Below are 22,415 nucleotides of genomic sequence, written 5' to 3'. Positions count from 1 at the left end.
GCAACCTTTTGTAACTACCGCACTTGCAGTAACGAAGGAAACACTGCAAACAAACAAAAGACAAATCTCCAAAGTTCAGCGGACATGCATGCTTGTTTAATATGGAAGTCAAGCGAAAGGGTTTCCGAAAAGCCAGAAACTGGCAGGAATATGTTGAGGAAATATGCCGATCCCACTACGTTGAGAAAAATCCACAAAAATGTGATACAGTGGCTGAGAAAATGAAAGTGTAAACGAGAACATACAGCACATGTGTTGTTAAAAATAAATACAAAATGTATGTAGTTTTGTGCTCATTGGTTCCTGACTTTTTGAACGCCCTGTACATCCAGATTACTGTCAAATTGCTTTGTGGTAGTGTCTACTGTTAAAAGCACAATTTAAAAACAAATAATAAAAACAACAGAACCCCAGCATTTGTCAGTTGTGCATCAAGTAACAGTAAGAAAAAAAAAGTTAGCGTAAAGGCCAATGTGACCGCTACCTAATAATAATAATAAGTTCCGCCATTTTCTTTTTTTCCCCCCGACCAAAGCGACTATAGTCCCACCTTCTTATTTTCTATTCAAAGGTCAAAGTTCACTTAGATAAAGTTAGTGCGAATCAGGTAGGAAGCAAACGCATTTTTTCACGTCCTACGCCCTTTCCCCTTCAGTGAATTGGGTTTTTTCCAACCCGGTTGGGTGAATTTTATTCATGTTCGTTCTGAATGCCGCTTTAGCTGGAAAAAAAAGCAGGAAAAGTGTCATTTTCTTGTGCCTCCTGCAGATGAAAGAACTTTGTCGGTAAACATACTCTAGGTTAATTAACGGTTGGTTAGTTAATCAGTAAATGATACATCTTAAATCCTGCACAGCAAGGGGTCAAAAATCATAAATATTCCAGCTAAACCCTACATCCTGGGCCAGGCTTGCGTGATATAACAATTTAATCCACTCTATGATCATACATATATTAATCACCACACACTATTTAACATCCGAGCATGCTAGTACGAGTTATCAACCAAAAAGCACAGCAAAATAGAAGTCCCCCCCGCAACAAAACGAGAGATTAACGTGAAATAAAATCTACCAATATACGTTTGACTTTTACAATATTAACATCAGTAACTATATTTATTAGGGTTGAAACCAGAAAAGGTAAAAAAAAACAAAAAAAAACAAACAATGTGTCAAATCTAACACTTTACAAATAACGTTAATGGTGATGATAATTAGAAAGCGATTAAATATTAATTTTCGGCCATGCTGACGACTTTTTGCAGAGTTTTTGTGATTGCCAGTGCCGGGAAGCAGCTCCCGACCTGCACAGCTGCTAATACTCTCCTTAAACATCTGTACGAATAAAAAAATCATTTGAAATGATGTGGAACAATATGGAAAAGTCCTGCTTTGCTAACTGTATAACCCATCATCACATTCTAAACCAACTCAGTACACCAAACCGGTGTCCGGTGGATAATTTATTCCACGGCTGCTCTGTAGGGCTAAAAGACCTCAAACTGCAAAGCCTTGATGTGACTGTCCACCCACTCCACCCTTCCTTAACCACAAATCAGTCACCAAAGTGCCAGTTGGTTGTGCAACACAGGGACCGTTGGTGGTCAGGATCACAGGACAAACACCTCCACTGTGCTGGCTCGCTCATTAAGGAAATTTGGCGTTTTTCACCATCACAGATCGTTAGCTTGACCATGGGAACGACGCTCGGGCGAAAAAGAAAACGGTCAGACAATGACGAACGTGACGGCCGACAAAGCCTTCTCTGTGGTGCCTCTTCTTCTGTATTATCAGATGTACGTGTTTAATAACGCTGGGACTTTAAATTAAAGCAGCGTTCTCCATTGCTCGTTCACGTGGAACATGGAGACGGTCTAAAGCAGCTGGCAAGAGAAAGAGATGCCATTCAATAGAGTGTGCAGTGAAAGGGAAAAGCTAAAAGGACCCTTTCACACACCATATACGTGAAGGCTTACACTTGTAATGCCTTTAAAGCGAAACACTGCGCGACTTGTTCAGATTGGTCTAGACCAGTTGTTGATCTGGAAAGTCTATTTAAAAATAGTGCAGTGAATAAAATCATACCACTTTGTCTTTTCAATTTTAAAACAATTTCTGTTTTTTTTTTTTTTTTTGCGATTGACTTTCTTTCTTGATCAAAAAAGGGTAAATAATTTGAAAATCTATATGAAAACTCTCCTGTTTCTGAGCTAACGTGTAGCCCTGTAGCTAGTCTCTGGTCTGATGAGTGCATGTGATTGGATAAATTCACAAGAACAGAAGCCATGCTGATTCATATTTATAAAACCAGAATTCTTGCACAACAGCCATTTTATTTTTTCTCCTCCATATTCTCAAGTACAAGCAAAATATTTTGCTGGGTCTGCATCTACACAAGTTGACAACCCCTGTTCATTTGGCTGATGCTTTTACCCAAAGTGACTTACCAATAGACAGGATATATGAGGACACGCCATGTTCAAGGGCCTAACAGTGGTAGCTTGATGACGCTGGGGTTTTCTACTGCAATGATCTGAATGTAAATTACGTTACAAGGTTTCAAACTATAAAACATAACATTGCACCAAATATCATTGTTATAGCTTAAAATTCACAGCTACTCTTATTGTATTATTGTTTTTCCATGGCAACCCTTTAAAATGGGGAAACTTAGCTAAACAGAGCTAAATCAAATGTTCCATGATGTCCCTGTTTGAGTTCCTCACGTCAGTATCAGTATGGACAGTCTACAAATAAATAAATAAAAGCATCAATGCATCCCTATTTATGATTAAGCCAAGACCCAGGAACAGCCAAAGTGGGAAAATTCCTAATAACTGAATATACAGCTTGGCTTTTCAGCTTTCTGGCTGCAGATGAATATTTATAACGTTCTGGCCTGTGCTACATGGCTGGTCTGTTTCTGAGTCGTGACATCCTCTGAAGGCAAAAAATAGATTCAGTTTTCGCTCGTGTGCTCATTTTGGGAAGCCACAGAAATATACAGGCTGGTGTTTGCATGGAAAGACGGCGCATAAATGCCCAAGAGTAGACAGCCAGACAGCGTTCTTCATTCATTTCATGCCTCAAACCGTAACGTATAATCGTCGTAGAAGATGCGCGTGAAGGATTACGTTACTGCTCGAGTTTTTCCAGGATTAAACGTTCTCCAAGAACAGCTTCGCTTGGGTCGTGTGGCCATGTAACTGTACAGTAGCATTTCAAAGCCTTGACACTTTACCGCCTCATCGGTTAAGGTCTAACGATTAAACGTAACGCTGTGTGCAAAGGCAGCAGCTATTCAAACGCTATTCTTTAGTCCATGACTGGAGAAATATTTGGCTTCTCCTGAGTCAGCAAAAAAAAAAAAAAAAATCTCCAGAACAACACAAAGAATCTCTGTATCCTGGTCCATCTTTTTCTTCGCTTCATAATATTTGGATTTCCCGAACTGCAAAGCAAACTCTGACCAACATCAACACGCCCGGAGTTTGTCTCCAACCCGGCAATAAAAGCTTTGATCTCGTTCATGCTCGGAGCTGGATCGGTGCTGGGTCACGTCGTAGGGAGCGGCAGAGAAGAAACAGACCTACATTCTTTATTTAAAAAAAACAGCCAGAAAGGAATCAGAGATGGAGAACATACTGAGCAAAGATCTAGCCCAGGGGTATTCAACGAAAGCTTGTGAAACTGCAGTGAATACGTAGATATATAAGTAAATTCCTTGCTCACGGATAAGAAAGTAACACGACTGAATGGAGACAACGCTTGTCTTTTAAATGCTTAAACATTAATGATTAGTTTGATGGCTATAGATAAGACACACCATCAACTTAGTGTCATCAACTTAGATCCACGCCCGTACACGACCCTGATCCGGTCTCAAGTTCAATGAGGGACAACTTAAGTTAATGAGGTTTAATGTCATGCAAACACGACCGCATTAAATCGCTTCCTATGTAGTTTTTACATCGACAGCATTTTTGGAGGCTAAATAGTCCACGATTACTTTTACATTCCCAATAATCACGTGGTACGGACTGGAATCAGGGCGTTGGGGATGAAGTTATGTATCATCAGCAGGCCGCTATTTGTTTGCTGCATGGCTGCACACATGGGCGAGCATTTAGGCCAACAGTGACAAAGCCGTTCACTGACAAAAGCCTACATTCGCATTGAGTACAGTTGAGTCAAAAGCGCAAGGACTGCTGAGTCATTCAGAGCGTTGCTAATCCACTGTATGAGAGGAATTTTTGCAAAACCCAAACATTAGCAATGCTAGGGGTCACTGATATGTTTATTCTGGTTCCTTCCAGAATATTTTTGAGAAATATGGCATCCAAGTAGCACTTGCACAAAAATCTGACACAGCATTAGACCCGAGATATCAATCTGTATGCTTTTGAAACCTGAGTACTTGTTCTTTCTCAAAGCTCAGGTGACAATGACGTCTTTACGACCCAGGTCAAACCATGAGGCGAAAGTTGGCAAATAAAATGTCTAAAAGTCTTTTAGCCTTCTAAATTAGCACATCATTAATGCAGGGCTAATAAAAAAAAGCGCAATTAGAGGCTTTAAATAAAACATCGTGTTGCATTTGAAGACACTTTAATGGATGTCAGATCCTCTCTAACGGACACAGATGGAGTTTGAGGTCATTTTGGATAGCACTTCAGGTGGGACATAAGATTTATTTGGCCACACAGAGTTGGCAAAAGCAAGTCTTATTGGGTTTTACTTTGGATGTTAGTTAAATATTTTGCAATAATGTTGTCATTTGTCATCCCAAACCCTGTAGGTACATGTATTGGAAAACAAACCATGGCAGGTCTAAATCAATTCATATTTCTGTGTTGTCTTTCCATTTAATATATATATATATATATATATATATATATATATATATATATATATATACATACATACATACACACACACACATATATATATATATATATATATATATATATATATATATATATATATATATATATATATATATATATTTCTGGTTCCTTTCTTCCCTTCTGTATCTATAACAAGTTCTCCCACTTTAGAAAACACACAATGCGCTCAAATTAGGAGCATAAACCTCCTGATAAACCTCTCAGAGCTCAGGCCATGAAATACAGTTTTGTAAAACTTACACAATGTTTGTTCAAGACCACAGCTCCAGAACATTCAGTGGTGCCTGCTTTTTCAAGGGAAAAACAGCTCATTTAAACAACAACAACAACAACAACAAAATAGCTACCAGTACTATTCATGATAACGTCAGAATTGTTCAGATATCAAAATGTTTGTGTGTGTGTAAGATGTTCTGAAAAGATGCTTAGAAAACATTAGAACTTGTTGTTTTTTTTCAAAGCCACACAAAAATGGAAAATTCTTTTGAATTAGATTGTTTACATTTTTTCAGGTTTGTTTGAATGTTGTATTGTCTTCGGGCTGTGAATATATCGGCTCTGTTTTGTGTAGTCTTGAGGTATGCCATTAAGAATGTCATTGTACTGCTGTACTTACATTTGCATTACATTGATGGCATTTTTGTCAGACGCCCTTATCCAGAGCAGCTTACATTTATCTCACTTATACAACACAGCAGTAGAGGGTTAAGGGCCTTGCTCAAGGGCCCAACAGTGGCAGCTTGACAGTGTTGGGATTTGAACTCATGACCTCATTCCGATAAATAGTCCAATGTCTTAACCACTGAGCTACCACTACCCCACTTGACTAAAAAGTAAATAAAACCTAATAGCCCGGACACAAAACCTGCTCCTGATTATTCCACCACTGAGCGTGAAGGAAAATATTTTCATCTGTGGAGTTTCTAACAGACAGCTAGTCTATCACTCACAATCAAGGAGCTGTGTTTAAAATGAAGAACAACGAGATAATAAATAGTAATAAACAGTCAGTGAGCTGAGAGGACATAACAACAACAGAAAATAAATAGCTAATTATATAACTCGGCCTTTAGAATTAAATAAGAACTGAACGACAACACAACACCCATTTAACACTAATGAATGAAATCCTTGATAATTGAGCAACTTTGCTTAAAAACCCTACACCAAGAGTACTAAACTGTACCTTTCCTTCTCGCTGGGGAGGCACACTTCTCTTTTATACCTACATTAAGTATCTTTCACCTGGAAATGTTGATATAGTGTATATTTTAAAATGTTTTATAGTACATAAATGGACCATAATTAGGTTCCGTTTTTAAAGTATAGCTACACACACCTTTCTAGGTAAAAGAGACAAATTAAAGGTGCCAAAAGGTGGACACTTAAGGGTACCACCCAACGACAAAGAACGGTACAGTTTAGTACGCTCTCTTTCTGAAAGTGTAGCTACTAGAGGACGTCACAAATTCAAAGCTTTCCAATTTTCGTCCAATTTTTTTTTAGGATGATTGTTCAACTTTGTAAAATATGCAGCTGTGGATGCGAACAGTCAATCTTTGCTCAGGAAATAACAGGTAATCGTCAGGTTATTTCCTGCACTTTGAGCCTTTATACTGTACTGGAGTCTCAGTTGTTCTGAGACAAGCAGGAACACAGCTCAGGGAAGAGCACACATACCTTACCATCTTTAATGAAGGGCATCTGAACCTGTCCTGACAAATCACTGCGTCTCAGCACTTCAGAAAAACGCAAGCAGTGATTCGAGACTTTAAAAAGAGATTTGATTAGAAGAGTGCATTCATCATCTGCCGGTGTTCTAATCTACAGGACATTCACTCGGATCGCCACGGACCCTTCATAGACCTAAACTTAAACCTAAACATCACTTCATAGACCTAAACTTTAGCTGCCACTCCCTTTTTTAAAAAAAATGTATTTATTATTTTTTAACTCAACCTTACTAACCTCCCACACCTGCAACTGAATTGCAGAAAATACGCTCTCTTATTGCACAACCATCAGTGTACACAGTGTGCTTAATATAATATTCATCTTTCTTCACACACAAAGCCACTGCTGAATTCTCGAATCTGATTGGTCAGATGATGTTGATTCCTTTTCCAAAACAGCAGCTCCGACAAAAGTCCTGGGTTTCATTCGAATATACTCGTTCTAGTACGTTATTCACTACTACAGCAACAGCTTACTCACGGGGACGTTGTACGGTGGACATGACAATCCTGTACACTCACACGTGCCCACACCCACACTTTAAATCTAAACGCTGACACACATCTCCCTCACAGGCATCTATCACGAATCCTTTTGTCCAAAGCTCCAGCTTCATAAATCCTAAAATCAGAACACACTTGCTGATGACTAACTGCTCATTTAATAAGCTCTATTATTATTATTATTATTATTATTCACACTTACTGTTCAGTCATTACTCACACACTTAGTGCTGAGTGGATAAGTGTTCTGCTGCTAGTTCAGTCTGACTCACACTGCATGATGGGAAAGAAACCTTACAGCAAAGCTAGGGAACTTCTTTTCATTTCAATACAAGCCGTTCACCAGCTAGCAATAACTTCCTGTGGTAACTTGCGTCTAACATTCGTACACGAGTGTACTCCGGTCTCGTATCATTTTCAGTTCATTTACAGCAATAAATAAATAAATAAATAAATAAATAAATCAATCTTTCTAGAAACTCGACCTCGGATACGAGGGTTAGGTTGTGATCCGAACCAAATTTTAAATTTGGTTTCCCGAGTACGAAAAAACACAAAAACAACCCCCCCACTCTCTTTATTTCTCTTATGAATATTCAATATATGATTAACACCAGTATATAATCTTTATTTCTTATTATTACTAGATGGTTGTTTGTTCTGAGATGTATCTGTGTCAGAGTCGCTCAATAACAACAACAACAACAGCATGTTATTTATATTATCTTATTAGTAATAGTGTAGTAGCTGGAATATTGGTTATTATTGTTATCGGTGTAATTTACGCAAAAAACTTTTTTTTAAAAACAACGATTTTCAGGTAATTATTTTCCAACTGGAGAAACGCTTGGGTGGAAACATCTAGAAAGAATAACGTGAGAATTATAGACCAGAACCATTGCTTACTCATCAAACACCACACCCAAACACACACGCATACACGCACATGCACACACACAGATTACAATGCAGCTTAACAAAAACGAGGCCAAGCCTATGATGTAATCGAAAACCCACTTCCTCAAAACACACACACACACACACACACACAGTAATGAACAGACACACACGACTCTGTCATAACTGTTAAACCGTTCCGCAGAAATGTACAGCAGAAATGTTCAATAAAAACGAAAATGGAAAAAAACTGTTCCAACGTAGTCGTACTGATCAATACGAGTTTGATCCAAAACGTTGTTTTACAGTTATAATGGTGATGTCCATACAACCGATATATTTAACTCGTTGTGAACCTCGAATCAAATCTAAATCGGAACATTTCTGCAAAACAAAAGCATTGCGTCACCTTAAAGCCATGTAGTGACTCGGGAGCAAATGAGAGGCTTCAGCAGGGTGAACAGCTTAAAAACACAACATCTGTATCACAAATAACAGAGCGATGAAGTGCATGTCAGGATAAAACCCTGTAGGATAAATTATACAGTGTGTGTGTGCGTGTGTTGTGTGTTATTACATGAGTGCAATGTGTAATTTGTGTAGTTTGGATTAAAGTGTGGACTGATTTGGTGGCGTTTAGCTGAGCGTGTGTTACCTGGTTTAAAAGGTGTGCAGGTTTGGGGAGGGGTGTGTTTACAAAAGATTACGCTCTTTACAGGTGTTCAGCGAGGGTAACGCTGTTGTTAATGCAGAGCTATTACATTGCCTCTGCGGCTAAAATGTAAACGGATCCGAGCGTATGCTACAACCTTTGATGTCATTGTCGAAGATATTCACTTTATTTACGGACTGTTGTTATTATTATTATAATTTTTTATAATAAAGTGTCAAACAGCCACAAAAATACACGTTATTTAAGTTTATGCTACAGCGCTGTTTAATTCTCGATTCTGATTGGTCAGAAGGTGTCGATTAAATCGCAGGTTTATATTAACGCGCTCTTTGTAATACATAATCGTTTCTATAGTAACAGCTCATTCACTGGTACTTGGACGGCGGACATTCTGCATAAACGGACTAAAAACCGTGTGTAATCGTTGCTATGGTGAGGTTTTCTGTGGAAAAAATGTATTGAAGAAGAAGTCTCCAGTGTCAGCGCCTGGTGAGGGAAGTACTGTTTATAGCTGCTATAATGAAAGCGAGAACAGGAACTTGTTTTACGGATGTTCCATGGCATTAATTGTAACTATGAAAGAATAAAAAGTAAGATATAAGAGGAATAAAACACTTTGGAACGTGCGGTTACGGGAAAATAATCAACGTGTGTGCGTGTGTGTTTACCCGAGAGGATGTTGTGGACAGGTGTAGAGATGTTGATGTCCTGCAGGTGCTCCAGTGTCTCAGTGTGGAACAGGCGGAGTGTGGAACCTGAGCTGAAGGCAATCCAGATGCCCACTCCTGCTACCACCATTTGGGACACGACCATCCCCTCCTCCTGATGCGCCTCCAACTGGTGCTGTACAACAAACAGGACAAACACGGGTTAAATTACGTAGCAATACAATTTTTAAGACTTACAGACTGAGAGGCCACGCATCCTTCACGAGGACTGACAGGCACAGAGGCCACACCTCCTTGATTAGCACTAACAAGCACAGAGGTCATGCCTACTTCACTGTGACTGGCAGAGGCGACGCCTCCTTCATTAAGACTGACAGGCACATAAGTAATACCTCCTTCATTAGGACTGACAGGCACATAGGCCACACCCCATTCATTAGGACTGACAGGCACATAGGCCACACCCCATTCATTAGGACTGACAGGCACATAGGCCAAATCGCCTTCATTTGGCCTTACCAGTACAGAGGCCACGCCTCCTTCGTTATGACTAACAGGCACAGAGGCCACACCTCCTTAATTAGGACTGACTGATACAGAGGCCACGCCTCCTTCACTATGACTCACAGTGTTATGCTGTCAATTGTGCTGATTTGACTGACAGTAAGACGGGCTCCTCATAATCGGTTTACCTGAAATTGACACTTTTATACCACTAGGGGTTCCTGCATACGCATGGTCAGGAGTGTGCACCGATTTTACGCACATCCTCACGCACAACAAATACTTGATAAATCACATTCTACGCTCAGAAACCTGCACACCAACCTATGTGCACGCACGGTTAATAAAAGAGAACCTGAGTCTGATTCACAATCGGGTCTGATTCATCACTGGGTCTGATTCATCACTCCAGCTGTGATTAGTGCAGCTTCAGCGTTTGGTCAGTCTGTAAGTCTCAGGGAGGACAGCAAGTTTGAGAAATACTTCAGGGAAATCAGAGCCTTTCTCTGGTTTAAATTTTTTTTTAAATCTGATCTCGTCAGCAGCTGAATGCGGTCTCTCTCTCACACACACACACACACACACACACACACACACACACACACACACACGCGCACACACACAGATCTGGATCAGACAATGCTTTCAGTAAACCAAACACTCAGCAGTCACACAGGAGAAGACTGCACGATATTCACTCTGTTTTTCACACCAGTACAGGGGAACGAGGGGTTAAGCGACGCCGCATTAACGTCCAAAGCGTTCTCCGATTGAGCTGTCGGATGATCAGACTGATGGAATTTTAGCTTTCAAACGTGAGCAGTCTCTCACGAATCGATTTCTCACAGTCACAGAAACTGATTATCCGTTAAAAATAAATAAATAAACAAATAAACAAAAGTGTGCAGCACATAATGAGCAAAAAAAAAAAAAACACGGCACAAAAAGAGAACATTTTATTAACAAACCCAAGGTTGGCCATGCTGTGTGAAATTTCCACACTGTCCTACCGTGACCGAGGGGAAGAAGAAAAATGTTGGAAAGAGATCACCACACTGCTTATATAACCCGAGCTTAAACAGTATTTCACTGATCCACCAGTGCTGACAGAAAAAAAAAAGTGACAGACTTTCCAATGCGAGTTGCCTCCAGAGGAAAATATTTCTAAAAGCAGACACTGGGTACAGTACGTATGGCTGTAAAAAAAAAAAAAAAAAACTTTCGCATTCAAAAATGTGACTCTTAGAATTCGACAATACAAACAGCATGACACATCTTCAGAAAACTGATTCAGTCCTAAGTTAAACGTTCCTCCTGGCATTGTACAAAGCTACTACTCTTCATCCAGCTGATCTTCTAACACGTAAAGCGATTCTTCTCGTGTTCCTCCGTACCGTCAGAGTCACCGCCTTGTGACTCTGGTTTCTATCCCTATGTCAGTTGTCGTTGCTTCAAATCCCTAATAACGCAAGTGCAACATCCTAACCTGGCCGCGAATTAGAATATGATGGTCGTTTACCTCCATAGTGTGCGTGCGAGCATCGATGACGAAGACGTGTCCGCCAGATGAGGCCCACACACACTCTCCGACGGCCAGCAGGGCCTTCACCGGCAGCACGCCGAGCTTCAGTAACCGCACGCTGGAGAAATCCCATGAACCGTCTGCAGGAAGGGGGGGGACAAAAGTGTCCAAATTACACAGTAACATAAAACACGGAAAAATTGCATGCAAAGTATTTTAATAAATAATAATAAAAAGTGCAGATTTGTGTGCAAGAACATTCATAAAACGATCTGTGATTTGAGCACAAATCAGCTTCAGCTGCGTGAACACAAGTCCCCGCCCACTCATCTTTAATTTGCAGGTCGTACGCATCCGGCACGCCACACTTCATTAGGCCTCTCCTGTATATCTAATTTACATGAACCACTCCCTAATTTATGCAGGTGTTGCAGCCAATACAAGGAAAGATCCCAGGAAAGAAATAAAGACAGAATTAATAAGAATTAATTTCCTGAAAGCCTGAATAACAAATAAAATTCACCAGAGGAAAAGTTGAACTAATATGTTTGTCCTGCACAATAGGTTACTTTTTACTGAAATGAAATTTTGCATAGGTGAATTCAGACAGTTTGAGAAGTCAGGCGTGAATAAAGCTTCATTAATTATTAAATATATGCAAGCCAAATTTGCATTCTGGACAATTCAACAAATTTCATTTACACAAAACACCGAAAAGAATAATAATAGTAATCGCATGTAATAATTATGGTCCGATTACGTCCGATAGCATGTGACGTGAACGTATTCCACAGTTAACAATGCTAATCAAAACACACTGCAAAACATGCTCTGTGAAAACATCAAGAGGAGGAGCTACAGCACCGTCCTACAATACAACTAACATAACAAAAACATCTATTGACATTTAAACAGCACGGTCGAATTCTCGAATCTGATTGGAGAGAAGGTGCATGTTCTTTCCGGCTGTAACATGAGCGATGATTTAATATTAATGCACTCGTTTTAATACCATATTGTTTCTATAGTAACAGCTCATATTCAGGCGGATGCGCCGCATAATCTAAGACTAATAAATAAATAGATTTATCTATTTTTTTCCTGTGTTGTTGCTTAAGTATAATCATGGATGTGGTGAAGCTTTTTTTTTTTTTTGTTAGGAGACGTTTTAACGTTTATGTTAGAACTCTAGGATGTCAGTGTTTTGTATGAGTGCTGGCGCTTTGTAAAGTTTCCCCAACAATGGAAAGTGCTAATGATAATGAGTCTTTATTGATCACATATACATTACAGCACAGTGAAATTATTTTCTTTGCATATCCCAGCATGTTAAGAAGTTGGGGTCAGAGCGCAGGGTCAGCCATGATACAGAGCCCCTGGAGCAGAGAGGGTTAAGGGCCTTGCTCAATGGCCCAACAGTGCTGGGGCTTGAACCCCTGACCTTCCGATTTCCTTAACTGTCCCAAGCCACCACTGTCCCAAGCCACCACTGTCCCAAGCCACCACTGTCCCAAGCCACCACTGTCCCAAGCCACCACTGTCCCAAGCCACCACTGTCCCAAGCCACCACTGTCCCAAGCCACCACTGTCCCAAGCCACCACTGTCCCAAGCCACCACTGCCCCCACTGCCCCAAGCCACCATTGTCTCAAGCCACCACTGCCCCACTGCCCCAAGCCACCATTGTCCCAAGCCACCATTATCCCAAGCCACCACTGCCCCAAGCCACCATTGTCCCAAGCCACCATTGTCCCAAGCCACCACTGCCCCACGCCACCATTGTCCCAAGCCACCATTGTCCCAAGCCACCACTGCCCCACTGCCCCAAGCCACCATTGTCCCAAGCCACCACTGTCCCAAGCCACCACTGCCCCACGCTTCCTGGTTTCTTGGTAAATATCAAGCAATCTGAAGTTTTTTTTTTGAGCGAGAGATAAAAGGAGACGCTGGTGAAGGAAAGTTTGTCGGTTGACTTTCTAACTATAAACCATTCAAATAATTCACGTGCCATTCGTTAAGAAATGAAACATTGTAAGTGTTGGCGACTTGCTGTGGTATAAGTGGAACAAATCACTCCAAACCGTGCGGTTATATGCATCGCATCGCCCCGGTGTGCATTATTTTCATATAAACGCACGGTCTGTTGTATGCTATTCCTTACAAATTTCGAATGATTAACTTAATTTAACTGCAAATCAATCAGTTGTGTTGCTCTAATTTACACACACACACACACACACACACACACACACACACACACCGGCTGTGAGTTTTAGCACATACAGCAAAAGATGAAAGCGATGAATAAGGAAACTGATGGAGAAATTTGCATATGCATGTTTTATGATCAGAGACATGATAACCTTGAATAATGAATAAAGACTGTGGGGTTTTTTTCCCCCTCAACTGAACATCCTGAAGCTACAGCACACTTGCTCCAGTTATGGTTCCATACAGGATCAAAATTTATACTGTGTATTTCAGGGTGAATAAATTGAACTGATGGTTTAAATGACCATCACGATCATGGACTGAGATATCATGTGGAAGGAGTCTGCGTGTAGAAGCACAGTTCCCCACAAACACATGTCCACACAAGCAATAAATGCAAGATAGATGAGAGTGCGTAGGTGGGATGTGTGTGTGTGTGTGTGTGTGTGTGTGTGTGTGTGTACATAATAGATGGTTCAGAGAAAGAGGTAGGAATGAGCAAAACATTGATGACCAACTTCACTCTATTTAGCAGGTAGAGATTGAGGGTGCTGTGAAGTATTGTTTAGGTGCACACACACACACACACACATTATATATATATATATATATATATATATATATATATATATATATATATATATACACATATACACACACACATATATATACACATATATACACACACACAGACACACACCTATAATAAAACCTGTAGTCAGATCTGTCAGATATTCCTATACTTGAGGGGCATTTGGTAAAAACACTCGGGCACACACACACACACACACACACACACGCACAATATTCTTCAATATGGCACTATCCACAATAGTGTGTGTGTGTGTATATGTGTGTACTTGTTTCTTTTTAGCCTTAGGTTGCTTCTAACTGATCTACATTCAGTTTGTGCAACTCCGGACGTACTGCTTACATAACACGACCACCTACACACAAACACAAACACACACACCTCTCCAAAATGGCACTGTTCTCAATAGTGTGTGTGTGTGTGTGTGTGTTAATTAAAACAATTAATACACAATTAAAACGAGAACGTCAAAACTATTTTTTAAATTATGTTTTTAAAAGATATACAATCATATTAGAGTCCATAACAGCCCTGAAACACTGAGTTTGATTCTTATTACAAAAATGGACATCTTTTAGCCCTTTTCGCTTTCCAATCCAAGCTTTAACAGAGACCCAATAAATTTCAGAAATGTCATGTATCTAGTTTTTACAAACATTTTTCATTTATGTCCCGTGTACCCCTTCTTTTCTTTCTTTCTTTCTTTCTTTCTCTCCTAATCCTGGTTTAGTCAGGCAGAGCGAGTTCTGTCAGGCTTTAAAAAGTGAGGAGTTATGACTCAGAGCAGCCGTTACATCATTTCTCTGCGGGGTTCCCCTTACACTGCTTTACACACTCTCTCTCTCACACACACACACACACACACACACTTTAATGTCTTATATAATAGATTCCATTCCCTGCATTTTCCAGTAATTTAACATCAGGACACAAGTCTGCTGACTGACACATCACACTCTCATAATCTCCAGATTACACCCCCCGCCCCCCCCCCCCCCCCTTTTCTTTTTCTTTTTCTTTTAAATACCCAAGTCCATCTGAATGCAACACCAGAGATTAATTATTTAAAAATATATATATATATTTGACTATAGAATAACATTTCTGCAAACCTTCACTGTTCAGGATTGCTAACTTGGTGACTAATTAATACACAGAAAGCTAAACTCAGCTGGTTTTTAAAATTATATACTAAAAATAAATAAATAAAACTGTTTGTGATAGCTAAAAAGTAGAGAAAAATCTTTTTATGTACAGTGCCCTAAACAAATATTTGCACCCTTGGTAATGGTACCAAAGGTGCCAATATTAGTGGAGAGCACTGTATCTCAAACTGAGGGCACTCAGTAACTCAAAAATTTCGTAAGCTAGTTACTGCAGCTATAATGCAAAGAAAGCATTACCCTACATCATTTCACTGCTAGAAAAATCTGCTTAACTAAACCCTGAGTTTAAGTTTTACTAGCATGCTAGCAAATCTGCTTAAGCATGATCTTACATTTTACTATCATGCTAGCAAATCTGCTTAACTAAACCATGAGTTTGAGGTTTACTAGCATGCTCGCAAAACTGCTTAACTAAACCCTGAGTTTGATGTTTTCTAGCATGCTAGCAAATCTGCTTAACTAAACCATGAGGTTGAGGTTTACTAGCATGCTAGCAAATCTGCTTAACTAAACCATGAGTTTGAGGTTTACTAGCATGCTAGCAAATCTGCTTAACTAAACCCTGAGTTTGATGTTTTCTAGCATGCTAGCAAATCTGCTTAACTAAACCATGAGTTTGAGGTTTACTAGCATGCTAGCAAATCTGCTTAACTAAACCCTGAGTTTGAGGTTTGCTAGCATGCTAGCAAATCTGCTTATCTTAACCCTGAGTTTGAGGTTTACTAACATGCTAGGAAATCTGTTTAACCATGATCTTAACTTTTACTAGCATGCTAGCAAATCTGTTTGACTTAGCCCCAAGCCTAGGTTTTACTAGCATGCCAACAGGTCTGTTTAATGTAACCATAACCTTACATTTTTACTAGCATGCTAGTGTAGCTGTTTAATGTAACCATGATCCTGTGTTTTACTAGCATGCTAGCAAATTTAGTTTACTTAACCCTGAGCTTAAGGTTTACTAACATGCTAGCACATCTCTTTGACATAACCCAAAGTTTAGTTTGTGTTTTATTAGCATGCTAGCAAATCTGCTTGACTTATCCCAAAGCTAATGTTTTACTAGCATTTTAGCAAGTCTGTTTATTGTAGCTGTGATTTTAAGTTTTGCCATCTTGCTAGAAAATCTTAGTATCTTTAGGTACCTCAGGACTAAAATGCTTCTTAACTGAGCCATCAAGATGCAAAATCCCTCTGTGTCATACAGAGAAATGGAAAGAAATGAATAATGGAAAGAATGAGACAGTGGGGGAAACGGAAAACATTCCCTCTGTGTCCGTCTTCCACCGAAGCTGCCGGACCTGACAAACTTTCAGTATCAGGACGTAGCAGGTTCATCCAAGATCTTTTTTAAAACACCGTATTTTTAATCCCTCTCTCTCGCTCCGTTTCTTCATTTCCTTCATGGTTTTTTCAGTCAAAAAAACAAGTCACATGGAGTGGATTCCTCTCAGCAAGTCGCAATGACTTCCTCATAGCAATGACAGGGATAGCAGGTAAACAATAACAGTAAACAATAATTCTCTTCAATTTAAACTGATAGTATTAGCACTATAGATGCTATCCAAGCAACATGTTAAGCCAATTTTGCTATCCAGCTAAGCTACTGAGTCTGTAAAATGATACTGTGATAGCAAACTGTTGTTTGTAAGTATAAATTAAAGGATTGGCTATTCTAATTAGCAAAGAAGCCAGTCAAATGAGCAGCTGTACAGGAAATACCATAAGCCAATTTATTCTTAAAATGTAATAAACATTACAGCATTACATCACACAGCATTAGCATGGCTGATGATGACCCAAACTATGCTAAGCTAAGGTAAGATAAGAAGATGGAGCCTGTAAAAGGGTTGTTGTGACAGCCAGCAGTTTATTAGCCATGGATTAGCTATGCTAGCTAGTAGACTAGCTGTGAAGGATATGAAGCGTAATTCATCCTCAGACTGTCATAAACCTGCAACATTACATCAGACAGCATTAGCATGTTTAATGCTTGCCAAACAACATCAAAATAAATCAACTTTGCTAGCAAGCAAGCTAAATTACAGCGGTTTTGCAGGAAATATATAGGCTAATTTTACCTTAAACTGTAACAAAAGGTTAAACTGTAATTAACCTACGGCATTGCACAAGAGAACATTAGCATGATTGACAGCGGCCAAACCACACATTAAGCTAATTTTTTCTAACAAGTGAAGAGTTTATAAACTACGGATTAGTTATGCTATTTAGTAAAGAAATCTGTTACAAAAGTAGCTGTATGGGAAATATTTTGGCAAAATTTCCTTTAAATTGCATTATCTATGCTAACTCTACTCATCTCCATCTGTTGAATTTCATAGGCTAGTTACTGTTAGCTATAAAGCAAAAAAGGACATTCTTTTTTTTAATTTTATTTTACTCAAAATCCTCCGTCGTGATCATCTGTCTCTTTCAAAATGTTTTAATACCTAAACTTACGCCTTTTCAGAATGACCTACAGCACATCCACCTGAATTAACCCTGAGATTAAGTTTTCTTACCAGGCTAGCGGAACTTTGGTTATAGGCTAATCTAAACGTCAACTAGTTTCTAGCTGAAATGAAGGAACCGTCACGGCAAGTTACTGTTTTAAGAAAACCTGTATAGGCATAATTTTTCAAAAACAATTATGGCGAAATCTATATTTTAATTCAAATTCACAGCTTTAGCCGTATGGCCATCGGGTGGAAGGTCGCACCTGCTATAGACCGGATCTGAAATCAGAGCACTTACCTGGTGTTCGTGAGTAGACGGCGAGGGAGCCGCTGACCAGGCCGGCATAGAGAAACGGACTCTTGTACGCTAAACACGTCACGGCGGCTTTATCCGGAGTGAAGAAGTGCTGCAGTCGGACCTTCTTGGATCGCTGACTGCTCTTATAGACGGAGATGCTGCAAAAACGGAGACGAGTCTGAGAACTAACCGATTTTATCGCTATTGCAGTTGCAAATGTTATCGCATACAGTGTGACGGTTGTCGGAACCCAACGTCGGATAGCTACTACTAAGCTAACGTAGCTAAAGAAGCAAGATATCATACATAAATGTTGCTAGAACAGACGGGCCATACTAACCACTACGCAGTCTATAAGTGAAAAGGTAGGCTAGTGGTGAAATATTCTGATTGGCTGATCAAGTGCAACTTAAGCCCCGCCCCTTATTGACCCAGTGACATCGGTATGTGAAAAATCAGGACGCGCTACTCAATGTGGTGTTCCAGGAAGTACAGTAAATGGCGTACCTTCCCTCCTCTGTCCCCACACACACGTTGGGTGTGTTGCAGCACCGAGGCTCGGGGTTTCCTTCTCTGTCCTCCGGGGGCTCATCCACAGGTACATAGGTCATGCAGAGGATCCGCGACTCCACGTTGAAACATTCGGTCACCTTCGGGCTGGAGTTCTGCATGGCCACTACGGCGATCTGAGCCATCTGATTGGTGCAGCTGGCCACCTAATGGGTAACACCGGCAAAAACAAACAATTACACCCTTAAGTATGGTGCTTCATATTTGCCCGCTGAAACCCAAACTCACTGTAAAATTAATAAAATGTTTATTATTTAATAAAATCTGGTGCACAGATGAACAAAAGTGTTTAAAATTGTCAGTGACGTTGAATTTTTTTTAATTTTTTTTTTAAACGTGTATACACACGGGCAATTACAAAATCATTAGTGTGATCGAACAGAGGCGGCCCGCACAAACCCATTGGATGTAAAGTAAAATATTCATCCTCAAATTTCTACTGAATAAATAGAAAATACAACAGTATGTATATAAAGCACAGGCAGAGCCAAGGTAAGACAGTGGCTGGACCACATGATTTTTCTGGTCGCACCATATGATATTTTCAATTCATTCAAATGTAACAGGGACAGAATTGACCTCCCGAAGCAGACCAGACAACTAAAGTCCACAGTAAAACTTCTAAAGCAAATACAGATTTACTGGTTCATTCACTGTTTTTTTTTTTTTAATGTCGTACCACATGACAGCCATGAGAAGACGTAATGTCTGCATATATATAGCGCTTTTTTAACCTTAGTGGTTCTCATTCACACACACACACTCACACACCAATGGTAGCAGAGCTGCCATGCAAGGGTTCAGTGTCATGTGGAGTCACGTGGGCCAGGAATCGAACCGCCAACCCTATGATTAGTGGACAACCCGCTCTAGGTAAGCGCTGCATTTTTCAGTGAAACTGGAATGAAATCTTTAAAAGTCATTATCTCCCTTCTTCACCTTTTTTTTTTGGAATAACCAAACTTTAATTTTTTTTTAATTAAGAGAAAGTTCAGGTAGTTAGCGAAAGAGAAAGTTCAGATAGTTACCATAAGCGTATACAGAAGTAAAATGTCAAACTTGGACCACGAGACGGCTTTCCCCATGCCACCACACAGAAAAACCAAGCTTTTTATTTTGAAGCTACACTTACCCAAACACAGCCGTGTCCCACTGCCGGTACGTCCGCCGTGCTCTCGCTGTTAACGTGGGGCTCTGGGTTATGGACCGCACACTCCACCTGACACACACACACACACACACACACACACGTATTTCACACATGAGTGAATCAGCAGCTCAAATTAAATAGAGAAGAACCCCATTTGTTACACTATGTTTCAAAAACAAATACAACTTTTCATCTATTATTCATGTACGGAATAAAACACAATGTTGTGCTGCTGCTGGAAACTAATCAACATCGGGGCGGTGTGATAAAGTGGCGTTACTCTTACCACCTTGATGATCACTTTCCACAACAGCACACCCTGAAGTGTGTTATTCCTCTTACCCCACAGCATCCTGCCAACAATGCCAATTTTCTATTATTTAAAAAAAATGACGCATCGTACTGTTTATCTGTTTATAGATGCATTCATCTTCACCATCATGTGGTGGAACGCCCATGAAAAAAAAAAGTTATGTTATAGAAGTATATATAGATATAGATACATAGAAGTATGTATAGATGTTGGAAAACTTTGAGTTACGCCGACTGTTACAAAGCGCCGACACTGAAGATTCCTTCCACAAGTGTTAAAAAAAATAAACATCCGCATACTGTGAAGTCCCTGTGAATGAGCTGTTGCTATAGAAACGATAACGTATTAGAACGAGCACGTTAATATAAACCTGCACTACTGTCCAAACTTAAATGAAGATTAACCAACCAATTAATCTTTCTGTCCAATCAGAATCCAGAATTCAGCAGCACAGTGGTATAAAAATACTGATCGCTCACCTTAAACTCCTGCAGTCTGGACATGACCACAGGCATGTGCTTCAGCAAGAGTGGATGTTTCTGCTTCTTAATCTGATTCCCATCATCATCAGCGATGAACCAGCCCTGTACGTTATGCTCCTCTGTCACACACACAAGCAGTAGTTAAAGACAATCATGGCACTTTGAGCTTTTCAGGCAGGGTCGTAGTGATATTTAGTGGTACAAGGTAATATCTAGAGGTCGAACCGATCGACCGGATTTGCCGATTAATTCGGCACCGATAACCGATCGCTGGAACTGACGGTTATCCGCAAAAATCCACACAGATAGGTTTTCCTGGTCGCATCCGGAACAGGAGTGGCTGAAAAGGGCCCGCTGACGTTATACAGCACGAGAGCGGCCTCTAGAGGTGAAATAAAAAATATCGCTCACTAATTTTGTCGTGTTATTTGAAGCGTTTTTTTAAATTCATTTTGGACGTCTCTGTTTTTATTCGTTATTCGGAGCGTTACTTTTTGATTCGGTTTGGATGCATGTCTTTTATTTACTTTAATATTTATTAACCATTAATATATTTGAATATTTGTGTATTTATTTCATTTAGAAAAGTACAGTACAGGACATTTTCACGGTACAGTCAGTACTGTTTATTTTTGTAATAACGTTCAGCAATACCACCCGAGTTAGCTATCGGTATCGTTAAATCCACTATCGGGCGACCTCTAGTAATACCTGAAATAGTTATACCATTAATGTTAAGATAATAGGCCATGACAACAAAAAAGCTGTTTCCATATTTCTTCAAGTCCATATTTCTTTCTCAAGCTCCAGTACTTCATTTACTGTATTAGTGGCTTAGCTTGAAAACCAAAAATCCCATATATATTTAGAATTCTGGACCTCGGTAGCATATGGTGATTTCCTGGTTGGAACATGTAACTCAAACAAATATATTTTAAACATAAGTGGTGTGTGTCAAACATATAGTGGGCAAAGAAACTGCTACATGCTCCTACGGGGCACGCCCCTAGCTAGCCTGCACCTTCACGAGTTGTTAGCTGTTGCATGATAGGAAAGAAATAACTAAATGATTCAGTCAAAATTTATTTCACCGAATCATCTCCAGTGTTTATAGATTTCCTGAAATCATTTACATAGTGAACAACATGTTATCTAGGCTTATTTTAGTAGCTAGCTGGTTGAACCTCTGAAGTTTTAGACTTCATATCTGAAGCAGCTGCAGTTTCTTGTTCTTAATTTATCTCGCCCCCGTCTGGAACAGAAAGCCACCGGTAGCAGGTGGTTTCGTGGTGAAGCAAAAAATAAGCTAGCATTACATCACCACTGGACGAGTAAAACACCATCCTATTATCTTTAAACACAGCAGCTTGCACAGGGATCTGAACGCAGCAGCTGTGTGAAATAATCATAATGCTTATGAAGGAAAACAAAGACAGGAAGTCAGGGAGAGAAGCATCAAGGGAAGACTCGTACCTAGAGCCAGCTTGGCCATCTGCAGGTTGCTGATCCAGGCCTGCTTGATAGACGGGCTCAGGGTGTTAAAGACGGCCGTGAAGGACGTGGGTCGGCCCGACCTGCAGCAAGAATGAAGAATGTGACGGATGTGCCCGGGTCAGGAGGTACAGCAAAGCTGAGCGACTCAGAGGCTTTACTCAGTTTGAGGGTTTGAAGCACGTTCATTAACATGGGATTTATTTCATCTGATTTTCGTTTATTATGTGACCTACGACTCGCAGGACGTTTCCTGTTTTTCTGCCATCCAGCAGGACAT

At 40.0% G+C, this 22,415-nt stretch overlaps 1 protein-coding gene across 4 annotated transcripts in view; it reads right to left on the bottom strand.

Annotated features, from left to right (window-relative positions):
• The window catches only part of arhgef10 (Rho guanine nucleotide exchange factor (GEF) 10), a 77,594-nt gene that overhangs the window by 11,144 nt on the left and 44,035 nt on the right, over positions 1–22,415 (bottom strand). For all 4 annotated transcript variants that reach the window (XM_017476729.1, XM_017476731.1, XM_047157878.2 and 1 more), the window contains 7 exons: positions 22,118–22,218; positions 20,642–20,763; positions 19,832–19,918; positions 18,637–18,845; positions 18,130–18,287; positions 11,408–11,550; positions 9,385–9,559 (listed from right to left, as the gene is read on the bottom strand). In XM_017476729.1, coding sequence (XP_017332218.1) covers positions 9,385–9,559; positions 11,408–11,550; positions 18,130–18,287; positions 18,637–18,845; positions 19,832–19,918; positions 20,642–20,763; positions 22,118–22,218 — 995 coding nt within the window. The remainder of the gene's footprint in view (positions 1–9,384; positions 9,560–11,407; positions 11,551–18,129; positions 18,288–18,636; positions 18,846–19,831; positions 19,919–20,641; positions 20,764–22,117; positions 22,219–22,415) is intronic.

The sequence above is a fragment of the Ictalurus punctatus genome, chromosome 9, assembly GCF_001660625.3.
Source record: "Ictalurus punctatus breed USDA103 chromosome 9, Coco_2.0, whole genome shotgun sequence".
Taxonomy (NCBI): Eukaryota; Metazoa; Chordata; class Actinopteri; order Siluriformes; family Ictaluridae; genus Ictalurus; species Ictalurus punctatus.
This window is presented reverse-complemented; position numbering and strand designations above follow the sequence as displayed.